General features: G+C 34.2%; 1 protein-coding gene across 1 annotated transcript; it reads right to left on the reverse strand.

Annotated features, from left to right (window-relative positions):
• Nucleotides 1-15: 15 nt before the first annotated feature.
• On the reverse strand, nucleotides 16-4,172 carry LOC142163899 (uncharacterized). The gene is made up of 4 exons (XM_075221052.1): nucleotides 4,131-4,172; nucleotides 3,157-4,073; nucleotides 2,487-2,574; nucleotides 16-30 (listed from the first exon to the last, which is right to left on the reverse strand). The coding sequence occupies exons 1-4, from the start codon at nucleotides 4,170-4,172 to the stop codon at nucleotides 16-18; spliced, it is 1,062 nt and encodes a 353-aa protein (XP_075077153.1).
• Between the last annotated feature and the right edge of the window lie 11,318 nt (nucleotides 4,173-15,490).

Consider the following 15,490-nt stretch of genomic DNA (forward strand, 5'->3'; position numbering starts at 1 on the left):
GAAGAAGACGACAAACTAGGCGACAAAAAGCTATGGCAGACAAGATAAAGTGAAAGAATTACTAGATTCTTTTCTTTTTCTTTTCTTTAATGTAAAAGTCGTAAAGTAAATAGTCTTTTACTTTACAAATAGTAAGAGTCAGTCTCATGAACAGTAAAGGTCGTTCATGAATAGTAAGAGTCAGTTTCATGAACAGTAAAGGTCGTTCATGAATAGTAAAAGTCAGTCTCATGAACAGTAAAGGTCGTTCATGAACAGTAAGAGTCATTTTTGTAATCTTTAAATAGCCTTTCGATTATGAATAAAAAACAGGCTGCAACTTAGCAACCAAATCTCTCTCTTCTCTCCTCTCTCTAATATACTCAAAGATAAAAATACAGGAAAGCTAAGAATCAAGAAGCTATGGATAAACAAGAAGATATGAAAGCTATGGATCAACAGGGAGTTACCGAGAATCTACAAAAACAGGTATGTCATATTATAACTATGAGTAGCTAAACTAGTATATTCCTGATAATCTCTTACATGTAGATTATAATCATACATCATATAATAGTACTGTTATAGAAATCATCTTGAGAAAGTTTGCCATGAAAATATGCTAAGAGTAGGTAAACCCAGACTATGCATCCTAAGGTTGAAACCAGTAGGCAGAGAAGCCGTTTAGGGGAGTAAACGAAGTTGAAGCACTGTTAGGGTAACTGATTGAAGCAAAAAGTCATGGTAGTGACCAGAAAAGATGATTAAAATAACTTATTATAATATGATGAATAATTATAATAGACATAGAGATTAAAGGGAATATGTTTAGCAAATCATATGATAAAATGAACACTTATTTAATAGATGATGATCTTAATTATAAAATACTTATACTATATATACTAAGAAATATCAATAATGATGTAAGAAGAATAATCTACGAGAAATTACTTAAAATTGAAATAACAGAACTAATGAACCAAAATTGGACAGAATTAATTATACCGGAAACAGATTTATATGAATTAGACCTATATTTTGATAACACATGATGAATCATATATATCTACAATATTGGCAACAAATTACAGATAATATAGATTTACTAACAAACCTAGTAAAAAATAATATAGAAGAATATCAAAGAACCCAAGATATAGAATATATAGAATATGTATTAGAATGTATATCAGAAATAATTAGAATAATTCCATTACAAAAAGAATTTTATGAAAAAGCCTTTAACATTTGACTAAATAATAAATGAAATCAAGTAAAAATGAAGGGACCGTAAAAAATGAAAATAAGAAATTTACTTACATTGTAGAAACAGATTCGAGTAATCATAGTTATGGAGGAGTTCTTAAATATAAATATGATAAAGAAAAAATAGAACATCATTGCAGGTATTATTCAGGATCTTATATGGAACCACAAGAAAAATGGGAGATAAATAGAAAAGAATTATTTGCATTATATAAATGTTTATTAGCATTTGAACCATATATAGTTTACAACAGATTTATTGTAAGAACAGATAATACTCAAGTAAAATGGTGGATAACCAGAAAAGTACAAGATTCAGTTACAACAAAAGAAATACGCAGGCTGGTATTAAATATATTAAACATTACATTTACAATTGAAATTATCACTACTAACAAGAATGTTGTTGCAGATTACTTATCAACCATTTTTACGGTCCCTTCATTTTTACTTGATTTCATTTATTATTTAGTCAAATGTTAAAGGCTTTTTCATAAAATTCTTTTTGTAATGGAATTATTCTAATTATTTCTGATATACATTCTAATACATATTCTATATATTCTATATCTTGGGTTCTTTGATATTCTTCTATATTATTTTTTACTAGGTTTGTTAGTAAATCTATATTATCTGTAATTTGTTGCCAATATTGTAGATATATATGATTCATCATGTGTTATCAAAATATAGGTCTAATTCATATAAATCTGTTTCCGGTATAATTAATTCTGTCCAATTTTGGTTCATTAGTTCTGTTATTTCAATTTTAAGTAATTTCTCGTAGATTATTCTTCTTACATCATTATTGATATTTCTTAGTATATATAGTATAAGTATTTTATAATTAAGATCATCATCTATTAAATAAGTGTTCATTTTATCATATGATTTGCTAAACATATTCCCTTTAATCTCTATGTCTATTATAATTATTCATCATATTATAATAAGTTATTTTAGTCATCTTTTCTGGTCACTACCATGACTTTTTGCTTCAATCAGTTACCCTAACAGTGCTTCAACTTCGTTTACTCCCCTAAACGGCTTCTCTGCCTACTGGTTTCAACCTTAGGATGCATAGTCTGGGTTTACCTACTCTTAGCATATTTTCATGGCAAACTTTCTCAAGATGATTTCTATAACAGTACTATTATATGATGTATGATTATAATCTACATGTAAGAGATTATCAGGAATATACTAGTTTAGCTACTCATAGTTATAATATGACATACCTGTTTTTGTAGATTCTCGGTAACTCCCTGTTGATCCATAGCTTTCATATCTTCTTGTTTATCCATAGCTTCTTGATTCTTAGCTTTCCTGTATTTTTATCTTTGAGTATATTAGAGAGAGGAGAGAAGAGAGAGATTTGGTTGCTAAGTTGCAGCCTGTTTTTTATTCATAATCGAAAGGCTATTTAAAGATTACAAAAATGACTCTTACTGTTCATGAACGACCTTTACTGTTCATGAGACTGACTTTTACTATTCATGAACGACCTTTACTGTTCATGAAACTGACTCTTACTATTCATGAACGACCTTTACTGTTCATGAGACTGACTCTTACTATTTGTAAAGTAAAAGACTATTTACTTTACGACTTTTACATTAAAGAAAAGAAAAAGAAAAGAATCTAGTAATTCTTTCACTTTATCTTGTCTGCCATAGCTTTTTGTCGCCTAGTTTGTCGTCTTCTTCTTCAGTAATCTTCTTCTTTGTTTATTCCAGTTGTACGTCTGGAACGATATTATCTTCTCCTTTGCATTTTGAGCATATGTGGTCTGGATATTTGTGACTGATTAGCTTGCAATATCTTGTTAATAATTCTGGAGAAATGAAATTCGTCCTTATAGCTCTTGTGGTTGTAGGTTGTTCTGGCTTTAAAAAACTTAAGACCCACTGTCTTAGTTCTTCCATATCTGCTTCTCCTATTTCTCTGCAATTTGAATATATCATTGTTTGTTCTCTTGAATAATAACTCCAAATAGCATTCTGATTTAGGTAGTTGTTTGCTAGTTCATTTAGTATAGTAGATATTCCAATAATTCTTTTATTTGCATAAAAGTCTGGAATATTTATTTTTTCTATCTCTTCTTGTTCTTCTATTTTTTCTGGTACGAGCATTTCCCTTGTAAGTCCGATCTTGATAACTTGTATGATAGGCTTTATCTCTTCATATAATATCTCTGCTGTAGCTGAATAAAATCGTATATAGAATAATGTTCCTTTAGTTATTCTTTTGTACTGCATAAATGCTCTGTGTAACTCTGGTATGGTAGCTATCTCCTGTCCTGTTTGTGTATATACGGTATCTAGTAATCCGTAATTGTAGCAAGTGGCTACAAGTTTTGCATTTGTATTTGGTAGTGCTATTAGTTTATTGTATCCTGTTAGATAATGGGTAATATAATCTTCATTTGGATTCTGGGTAGTTTGGGATCTTGGGTTTTTGTTTAGAAAGTTTTGTATTTTATATATGTTGTCTATGTATGTACGGGTTATATGGTTGTATATCTTTTTGGTTTGGTTCAAACTTTCTTTGTAGGTATTTATCTGTGGTGGTAGGAATATTTCGTTCTGGGTATTTTGAATATTTTTCTGTATGAACGGTTTTGAAAATAAATTGTTCATATTTATATTTATGTGTCTAGGTTTAATTTCTTCCTTCTTCTTTGCAGATGAACTGCTAGCTGTGCTGCTCCCTGCAACTGCATTTAACAAACTGTTATGAGTTTTTAGGTGTTTCTCAACGTCACCTTCTAGCTCTGGAATTTTAGAGACTTCCGATCGTCTTATCTCCGCATTTTTTGAGTCATGCTGCTAACTACTAGCTGTTTTCTTTATTAGCTGTATCTCTTCATCCATACTTTTCACTTTCTTACAAAGTGTAGTAATGGCTAAGAGTAGATTTTCCATTGTATTATCTGGTTCAGTTTGGGTAGCTTTGTCTTAATAAGTAATCTGCAACAACATTCTTGTTAGTAGTGATAATTTCAATTGTAAATGTAAAGTTTAATATATTTAATACCAGCCTGCGTATTTCTTTTGTTGTAACTGAATCTTGTACTTTTCTGATTATCCACCATTTTACTTGAGTATTATCTGTTCTTACAATAAATCTGTTGTAAACTATATATGGTTCAAATGCTAATAAACATTTATATAATGCAAATAATTCTTTTCTATTTATCTCCCATTTTTCTTGTGGTTCCGTATAAGATCCTGAATAATACCTGCAATGATGTTCTATTTTTTCTTTATCATATTTATATTTAAGAACTCCTCCATAACTATGATTACTCGAATCTGTTTCTACAATGTAAGTAAATTTCTTATTTTCATCTGGGAAGTATAACTTTGGTAGTTTTTTACACAATATCTTAATTTTCCTTATTTGTTCCTTATCTTTTTCATCGAACCCATATTCTACATCCTTTTTTAGTTTTTTCTGTAGAGGTTTTAGGTTTTCTGCTAATTTTGGTATATATTCTCTTACTTGGTTTACTAATCCTAAAAATGATTGTAATTTCTTTTTTGTATCTATGTTTTCATCAAGATTGATTATTTTTTGTACTATGTGTGTTTGTATTTTTATTCCATTTTTATCTATTTGTATTCCTAAAAATTCTATCTGATTTTTCATAATTTCTGCTTTGGTTTTACTTAAGCTTATACCTGAGTTTTCTATAATATGTATAAATTTTTCTAATAATTTTATATGTTCATCTTGTGTTCTTGAATATAGTAATATATCATCTATATATACTATGCAATTTTCTAGTTGGTTAAAATAATTATTCATAAAATGTTGGTACCTTCCTGGTGCATTCTTATATCCAAATGGTAAAACATTCCATTCATAAAATTATTGTGGTACTGTAAATGCTGTTAGTTTTTTAGATTCATCTTCTAATTTTAGATGGTAAAATCCTGATTTACAGTCGAATTTACTAAAGTAATTATATCCTTGGATTTGTCTTATTTTTAATATCTTGTTAGGTATTGGATAATTATATGTTTTTAGTTTTTGCATTTAAATTTCGGTAATCTATAACCATCCTACTTTTTCCTCTTTTTTGTTCATTATGTTTATTTACTATAAATGCTGGACTTGTGTGTTTGCTATTACTTTCTTGTATATACTTGTTATCTAATAATTCTTTTATATGCATTTTAAATTCTGCTAAATCATCAAAGTTATATTTTAAGGGTTTTTGTGTTATTATGCTATTTTCTTCTATTAGTTCTATTTTTATTTTTGTCTTATGTTTATCCCAACCTTTTAGAGGATTATCATTATATAATTTTTCTAATTCCTTCTGGATTATTTTTACTTTGTCTATTGTAAATATAATAATTTCTAATTGGGTAGTTGTATTTTTACTTATATTTTCTAATTTTTGTGTGATTTTTTCATTTCCTCGTATCCATTCTGTCGTTTTTCGTTGTTTATTATTTACTCTTTTTGCTCCTACTTTATTGTTGCATGGTGTGGTAAACCACCAGTGTGTTCTTGTTATTATATGTGGGTATAGTTTATCTAAAAATGGTATTCCTAGTAATATATCTTTTGTAGTGAATTCAAAGTTATATATTTCTTCTATAGTTAATATTTTATCCCATATTTGTAATTTTACATTCTTGGCTTTGTAGTTAATCATACTACCTTCATTATTAAATCCTGTTACTACCATAGGTATTTTTAATTTTTTCCATTTATCTGTTGGTAAACAATTATATTTACATATATTAGCTTCTGCTCCTGTATCTATCATTGGTGTATAGTATCTATTATAATATCCTTCTACTATGATTTTTGCGAGTATATATATTTTTATTCTTCTGTTCTTTTTATTATTATTTTCTTATCTTTGTATGTTATGGTTAATTGCTTATCTCCTAGACTATATGGTTTTACCTTTTCTAACCATTTTATTCCTAGTGTAATATTTTCGTTTTCATTTTCTTGACATATTTTAAATTGTATCGTTAAAGGTATTCCTCCAATAATTATTTCTTTTTCTGTTATTTCTTCATTTATTATTAATTCTTTAGGTAATTTAGGGCATAATTGTTCAGTAGTTATTATTTCAGTTTCTGTTACTAATTCTCTTGCAATATAGTTTTCTTCTTGTCCTGTATTTATTAATATTTGATATTTTCTTTGTTCCATGATTCCAGTTATATAGTAGTGGTATGTATTTATTTTTTCTTTTGTGTTTTTTATTAAATTTTTTGGGATTATATATTCTCTTCTTGATGTACTTATTCTTGATGATGTTGGTGTTTCATAATTTAATTGGTTTGGTATACTTGATGTACTTAATCTTTCTTTTACTATTTCTAAATCTTCTTCCATATCAATTTCTTTATAACTATATTCATTATTGTCAATAACTGTAACTATTCTTTCAAACGGGTTTTCTATTTTAATTTTATTAATTTTATTTTTTGCTGCTATTTTATGTTTTGTTGTTAAGGCGTATAGATTTTTACATCTAGCTGTAAATATCTTACTTCCAGGTGTTAATTCTATTCCTGACATTTTCCAGTATAATACTAATGATTTATCTATATTCCTATCATTTATTGCTATTGAATAATTGGCACTTATTATGAATTTGAATTTTTGATATATGAGATTTCCTTTTATTGCACTTATTATGCTTTTTTCTATAGGTTGAATTATTCTATCATCTGCTAAATATATTTCTATAGGGGTATCTATTCCTTCCCTAAAACATACTTTTATTAGTATTTCAGTTCCTCCTAGGTGTACATATTTAATTGGGTTTTTTGCTTTTATATCTTGTATTTCTTTGTTTATTATTCTTTTGTTTATTATTGGTATTTTAGCTTTTCCTTTTGTATATTTACAGTCAATTATATGTTCTTTTTGGCTAACCACATAATATTCTTCTTTTTGTCTTTTAAACCAATTTTTTATCGTAGGTACTTCTTCATCATCAATTATGATTTCGGTTATTTGCTTTTTCTTTGGGTTTCTTGGTGCTTTACAATCTTTAGCTATGTGTCCTAATTTTCCACAGTTATAGCAAGTACATTCTGTTAGTTTCTTTTTTGGTCTAAATGAACTCTTATTCTGGTAATTTTTAACAGAAAAAGAAATAATTATTGGAGGAATACCTTTAACGATACAATTTAAAATATGTCAAGAAAATAAAAACGAAAATATTACACTAGGAATAAAATGGTTAGAAAAGGTAAAACCATATAGTCTAGGAGATAAGCAATTAACCATAACATACAAAGATAAGAAAATAATAATAAAAAGAACAGAAGAATGAAAATATATATACTCGCAAAAATCATAGTAGAAGGATATTATAATAGATACTATACACCAATGATAGATACAGGAGCAGAAGCTAATATATGTAAATATAATTATTTACCAACAGATAAATGGGAAAAATTTATATGTATTAACTATTGGTTAACATATAAGGAAAAATATTAAAATAAAAGATATTTTGTTAATGAAGAAAAATAAGCACTGCAATATTATTTATTACGACATACACAAATTGGTCTCATGCTAGCTTCTGTCCTAAAAACTATTTCAACAATGTGAAAGTCTTTCTAGGATTAAGCAAGCCTCAACCTATTTTTAGAGGATACAGGAACAATAAAATCTTAAATAACAACCTAGCATAGAAATTAGCTAAGAATAAATAAAAACCCAACTAAGTATTTTTTAAAGAAAAAAATAATCAGAGAAAGAAGACTAGGCTAGAGAAACATTGACTGAGGAAGACTAGTAGTAGAAAGGTTTTGTATAAAGATGATTGAGAAATGAGAGAGTAATGATGGCTATTGTGCGACGTAGTCCCGTTTTCCCATTTATCGCCTCTTCTATGTTCATTTGAGGTTATGTGACTTGTTGGGGTGGTTGGTTTGGTTCCGGGGATGATCCATAGTGAATTAGGACACTTAGTCTCAAGGTTTGAAGTTTAAGTCGAAAGAGTTGACCAGACGGGTTAGTTTTGTGTAGACAACTCCTGAATGGAGTTTTGATTATCCCGATAGTTTCGTATAGTGATTTTGGACTTCAGAGTATGTCCGGATATTGATTTGGAGGTCCATAAGTAGTTTTGACTTGAATTGGCGAAAGTTAGAAAGTTGAAGGTTTGGAAGGTTGAGAGGTTTGATCGAGAAATGACTTTATTAATACCGGGCTTAGATTTTGTGTTCCGGGAGTTCGAGTAGGTCCGTTGTATTATTTATGACTTGTGTACGAAATTTGAGATCAATGGGAGTTAGTTTGATATGTCTCGACATTTGTTTTAGAATTTGAAAGTTCATTAGTTTCACTAGGCTTGAATTGGCGTGCGATTCGTGATTTTTTTGTTGTTGTTGTTGTTGTTGTTGTTGATGTGATTTGAGGCTTTGACTAAATTTATATTATATTTTAGGACCTGTTGGTATGTTTGGATGGTGTCTCGGGGGCCTCGGGTGTGATTCAGACGAAGTTCGGCTTCATTTTGGTCTTATAGAATTGCTGATATGATAGCTGATGCATTCTTCCTTGCGTTTGCGACATGGGGATCACGTTTGTGTATTGTTATTCAGTGGCAGGAGGTTTTGTTCTTCATGTTCAGGAAGAAAAAGACGTGTTCACGAAGGACTAGTAGGTCTATGCATCGCGATCGCGAGAGAGGGGTCGCGTTCGCGGAGAAGGATGAGGCCGACTTGGGCACCATGCCTTAAGCCTTCGCGTTCGCAGTAAGGGATAGGCGTTCTCGTAGGCAAAGTACTGTGAGATATCGCTTTTGCGACAAGGACATCGCGTTCGCGATGGAGGAATTGGCAGCTAGGGAGATTTTTCCTTCGCGAACGCGAGGAACATTCCGCGTTCACGTCGAAGGAAGAATTGGGCAGAATATTTAAAACCCAAATCGAGGGTTAGAGTTATTATTTCATATTTTGAGTTGTATAGCTCGGTTTTGGGCGATTTTAGAGGAGATTTTCAAGTCTTGTATCGGGGTAAGTATTTTTGACTCGGATTTATTATTATTTCATGATTTCATCTTGTTTTTACAATCTAATTAGTTGATTTAAAGTGAAATAATGGGGGATTTTGTGGAAACTTTTCAAAAATAAAAAATGAAGGTTTGAAGGTCGATTTGAGGTTAGAAATTGATGATTTTTGCATGGTTGGATTCGTAATCGAATGGATGTCCGGAATTTTTGAATTTTTTTGGGTTCCGAGGTGCGACTCTAGGGTTGACGTTTTGGGTTGACTTTTTGATTTTCGTTAAAGATCTTAGTTTTATCTTATGGAATCGATTCCTATAGCTTTTATTGATTGTAGTAAGTTGTTTGTCACTAGATACGAACCGTTCAGAGGCTGAGTCACAAGGCAAGGGCTGCTATAGTTTTGGTTCCTTTTATTTTCTTCAGTGTTGTTCTATTATTCAGACAATTGTACTAGAGTTTTGGTTTATGTTGATACTTAGTAGTGCTCATGTACTCATTGACACCAGATTTTTGGGTGGTTGTAGTAGCATTTTCGTTATTTTTATCATATATTTCTCAGATTTTCTGTTGTTCAGTTTATTACAACATGTTTTATTCAAATGCTTAGTTGTTATTCGGTTGTCGGCTTACATAGCAGGTGTGTTAGATGCCATTACGATAGGTTGAGATTTTGGATCCTGACAAGTTGCTAGCAGAGTTGTTAGGTTACTTAGGTGTCACGACCCCGAATAGCCAACCGTCGTGATGGAGCCTATCGTGGTACTAGGCAAGCCACTACTCAACTAACTTAACACAGTAAAAGCTTTGAAATTTTAGACGGAAGCAATTAATATTTAAGAAAACCTTTTAGGAATAGGAATAAACCCGCTACATAAAACAATCTATCCCAAAATCGGGGAGTCATCAAGTACATGAGCGTCTATACCGTGAATAGTCTAATACAGTGTCTAAGGAATAAGAACTGAAATGCGATAAAGATAATGAAGGAGAGCCAAGGCCTGCGAACGCCATGTAACTACCTCGATAGTCTCCGGGATCAGCTGCTCAAATAACAATGCCTGTTATGACCGGGAACACCTAGATCTGCACATGAAGTGCAGGGTATAGCGTGAGTACAACCAACTCAGTAAGTAATAATAATAAATAAGGAACTGAAATATAGTGACGAGCTACACAATTGTACTTCGTTTTCAGTAATCTCAACAAGAAAGTAGACATACTTTCAAGTCCGACAATTTAAGTCAAACCAGTTTATACATTACCAAGTTCAAGTAAAATAGGATACAATATCTTCCAGGAGTTTCAAAACAGTGACATATAGCAGCTAAGTGCAACAAGAAATGAAAGCAAGTACAGCCTCTCAGGGCAACAATCACTCAACCTTTCTCAATAGCTCAATCACTCGGCACTTATCTCTCAACACTCACAATCAATAGGTACATGCGCTCACTGGGGGTGTACAGACCCCGGAGGGGCTCCTTCAGCCCAAGCGCTATATCGCTGCGGCGTGTAGCCCGATCCCATTTATATATCCATAAGGCTCGTTGCAACGTGCAACCCGATCCATATATATTTATACATCCCTGAGGCTCGTTGCGGCGTGCAACCCGATCCATATATACATACAGCTCGGAGGCTCGTTGCGGCGTACAACCCGATCCATATATACAGCCCTAAGGCTCGTTGCGGTGTGCAACCCGATCCATATATACATACAACCCTGAGGCCCATTGCGGCGTGCATCCATATATACAACCCTAAGGCTCGTTGGGCATACAACCCGATCCATATATATAGCCCTAAGGCTCGTTGCGACGTGCAACCCGATCCATATACATACATATAGCTCACAGCTCACAGCTCGACACTCAGGCCCTAACTCAGTCACCAACCTCTCCAGTCTCTCGGGCTCTCAAAAATCATAACAATTTGCCCAAACAAAGATAATATAATGTATCAGCAAGAAACAAGAAGAGACTGAGATATGATACACAAGTAAACCGTGACTGAGTACAAAATAATAATTAGCAATTAATTCAACGAGTACACGACCTTTGCGGGTCCTATCAGTGTAGTCACATAGCCTAAGCATGACTCCTAACTTGATTTGCATTCAAATTTCTATAACACAGGGAGAGCATATAGCTAACAACAAGTTATTCAACTTTACAGTTCCACGGAATATGCCAAGTCACAATTCAAACGGTGCACTCCCCCTAGCATGTACGTCACCACCAAACAATCATATAACAACATAATTCGGGGTTTCATACCCTCAGGACCAGATTTAAACCTGTTATTTACCTCAATCCGAGCCAAAACTCTACTCCAAAGTACCCTTGCCTCGCGAATCAGCCTCTGAACGTCCCGAATCTAGCCACAAGCAATACAATACAATCCATATAGTCTAAAGGGATCAATTCCATAAGAAAAGTACTAAATTATAGCCAAAACCCAAAATCAGCTCGAATCAAGCCCCCGAGCCCACGTCTAAAAATCCGACAAAAGTCACAAAATCTGAAAACCCATTCACTCACGAGTCTAACCATACCATATTTATCAAAATCCGACATCAAATGACCATTTAATTCCCCAAAGTTCACTCTCTAAAACCCTAGCCTCAAACCCCCAAATTACACCTCAAAAACACACCGTCTAGGTGAAACATCAGTGGGGAAACATAATTATTGAAGAAAAATGGACACAAGGATCTTACCTCAAGAATTCCACTTGAAAAGCCCTCTCAAAATCTCAAAAATCCTAACTCAAAATGATGAAATGAAGCCACAATCGCGAAACTCTCCTTTTTAAACATTCTGCCCAGACCCCTTTCGCACATGTGGCCATTTTTATGCATCTGCGGTCCCGCTTCTGCAATGAAGACTCCTCATCTTCGGAAGTCACTTAGCCCAGCTGCCACCGCTTCAACAAGCCTTGGACCGCATTTGTGCAATCGCAGGTGTGGAAAATTCCATCGCACCTGCGCGCCTGCCCGTACCTGCGCCTGTCTGCCCGCACCTACGCCTGTCTGCCCGCTTCTGCGCAAGCGCTTCTACACCCAAAAGTTTACATCTGCGGCCCATGCCCAAAGCCTTCCTATCCACTTCTACGGTCCCTTTCTCGCATCTGCGAGCTCGCATCTACAGTTCCAAATCCGTAGATGCGATTACACCAGCAGTTGCAAACCTTCAGCAATTCTTCAACTTCGAACCGTGATTCATTAACCTCCCGAAATCAACCCGAGACCCCTGGGACCTCAATCAAACATACAAACAAGTCTTATAATATCATACGAACTTAATCGAATAATCAAACCACCTCAAACAATATTAAAACACGAATTAAACACGGATTCAAGCCTGAGGAATTTCAAAATTTCCAAATTCTACAAACGATGCCGAAACATATCAAATCACGTCTGATTGGCCTCAAATTTTGGATACACGTTACAAATGACCCCACGAACCTACTGCAACTTCCAGAATCAGAATCCGACCCTGATATCAAATAGTCCACTACCGGTCACACTTTCCAAAATTTAAACTTTTGCTATTTCAAGCCGAATTCTACTCCCGACCTCCAAATCACAATCCGGACACGCTCCTAACTCTAGAATCACCCAACAGAGATAACGGAACTATCAAAATTTAAATCCAAGGTCATTTATATATAAGTCAACATCCAGTCGACTTTTCCAACTTAAGCTTTCAATTAAGAGACTAAGTGTCTCAATTCACCCTGAATTCTCTCCGGACCCGAACCAACTAACCCGATAAGTTATATAACAACTATAAAATAGAAATGGAGCAGTAAATGGGAGAACTGGGCTACAACTCTCAAAATGACCGGCCGAGTCGTAACATCCTCCCCCTCTTAAACATCCATCTAAAATTTCAAAGCTTTTACTGTGTTTTGATGGCTGAGTAGTGGCTTGTCTAGTACCATGATAGGCACCATCATGACGGCTGGCTATTCTGGGTCGTGACAAGTTGGTATCAAATCCTAGGTTACATAGGTTTCCCGAGTCATGAGCAGGCTTAGTAGAGTCTTGCGGATCGGTACGGAGACGTCTGTACTTATCTTCGAGAGGCTACTGAACCATTAGGAAAATTTTACTTTCTTATATTCTATCAGGCGGAATTGATTCGGCTTGAAATAAAACTCTTTGAATTCCTTCCACGCATTTGTGTATGCATGTGAGCGCTAGGTATCAATTGTGCATCGCCGGCTTGTGATTCCATGAATGAGGTTCGAGATGAGTATTTTGTGTTATGGGGATGGGCCAGTCGGGAGGGCTTGAGGCCGAGGTTAGACTGTAGCTTAAGCTCGGTAGTTCCGGTTATGAGAAATTATGAGTTTGGACTCATACGACCGGTAGTGTCCCTATGAGTGGAAAATTGTGGCTCGATGAGCGGTCGAATGGCTATATAATGCGTATGATGTGACTACAAGATGTGTTCAGGTGGGTTGAATGTGACGAATAAAGTTTACTTATGACTCAAGACTTTTCCATGAGGTATTTGATTTCTGTCTTGATTTGACGTATAGTCTCGAATTGTAAGTGTAGTGAAGTATCTTTAACGTTGTTTAATTGTGGAACAAATTAAATTCCCATGTCTTGTTAATGAGTTTGGACTCAGGAAAATGAAGTGCTTGCATAGTAATTGTGGTTGCGAAAGGGTATAACAAGATGCCAATTTGAGGCTAAGCAGGGGGTTATCTCTTGCAGAGTAATCTATGTAGGTGTGTTACTTATAATGTTGAGCGGGAGAGCTTCTATTCTACCAGCGGAGTGTATGCGTTGAGATTTAAATTTGAATCTGGGTGAGAAAGTTGACTCGACTGTCAAGAGAATAAGTGCGAGCTTAGCGGATGATTTAGGTACTTTATGGTTTGTGTTACTTGAGCTCCTGAAGTATTTTCGTTGAATCGACTGCGGGATTATGACAATAGTAGAGTATGGGTATGTTGAGTTATCAAAGGTTTTATTATATGGCTTTGAGCCAAAGGGAGGGGGGGCATGTGTTTTTCGGCCCATTTGGGAGGTGCAATTTGGGATTGAACAAAGTAGGTGTCTCGGTTGTGGTACATTGTGGTGCTTAAGAAGAATACAATGGCTTATGGGCCTTAGGGCGGTGTCGTTTTATGTTAGGATGTCTTGTAGTGAGCTTTGGGTAAGGATCGTTGTGTTCTGACAAGGAGAAGTGTCAACTTGAGGGTAATTATATTGTGGTGAGGCTCTACAAATGTTTTGGTGGCAATATTCTTGGGTTTGGTGACCTGAGTGGCTTTGTCGAGTTAGAGAAATTTAGTTCTGATAGCTTGATTAGATGAAAATAGATTTTAAAGTGTTCTTGATAATTTCTACCATGGTTTGAACTGGATATTTTCTACCGGTGTGGTGAACGTGTTGTGTATTGTGATTTCATCCTGGAAGGAAGCAATAGGAAGGTTTCTAAATGACCGGGTATGTAATTTGCTAGTTACCCAGAGTTGTTAACGAGATTCTTGTGCTTGTCACATGATGGCATGATAGATGTGGTGTGTTGTGCGGGATTAAGATTTACATGTACAAGGTGGTAGTTCAGTCTTAAAAGGAAGATCACGAATTATGGACAGAATGGTCAATTTTAGATGTTTAGACGAAGGTTATAGCTACTCGGTAATCCTTCAGAAGGGTACGCATTTCAGTAGGCGCATTATGTTTTGACTTGCGGATGTTCATTGGTATTGCAGTACTGACCTGGTTGATAGACTGTTGACATTCAAATTATTGCTATGTGGCACGAAAAAATTATAAAAGTATTCCTCGTAGGATGATCATGCATGAAATATGTGTTAGTCATTCGAGTGCTGGAGTTTGGATCAATTATGGTGGTTCATGTGTTTTATGAATTTGGAGATTGGGAGTTCTCCGAAGCATATTGTTTCAGGGTTGCGGCCTGCTTGAGGTGAGTATTTTATTTAAACTTAGTGGAGGCACTAGTTGCGCTAATTATTTATGTTAGCTACGCGCTATGAGTGCGTATATATGTGGGGTTTGAGCTCATGTGCAGGCATCAGAGCAAGTATTCATACTCGGAAGAATGCTTAGGCTATGATCTGCCTAGAGTTGATTGTTAGTTATAACGTTTCTCGTATTCGTACCTTTGTTGAGAACTATCTGGACTACACTTAAGGTTACAAAGAGGCTAGTTCCCTAAATAAACTGGGTAGTTACTATTTCTGCGTTA

The sequence above is a fragment of the Nicotiana tabacum genome, chromosome 9, assembly GCF_000715075.1.
Source record: "Nicotiana tabacum cultivar K326 chromosome 9, ASM71507v2, whole genome shotgun sequence".
Taxonomy (NCBI): Eukaryota; Viridiplantae; Streptophyta; class Magnoliopsida; order Solanales; family Solanaceae; genus Nicotiana; species Nicotiana tabacum.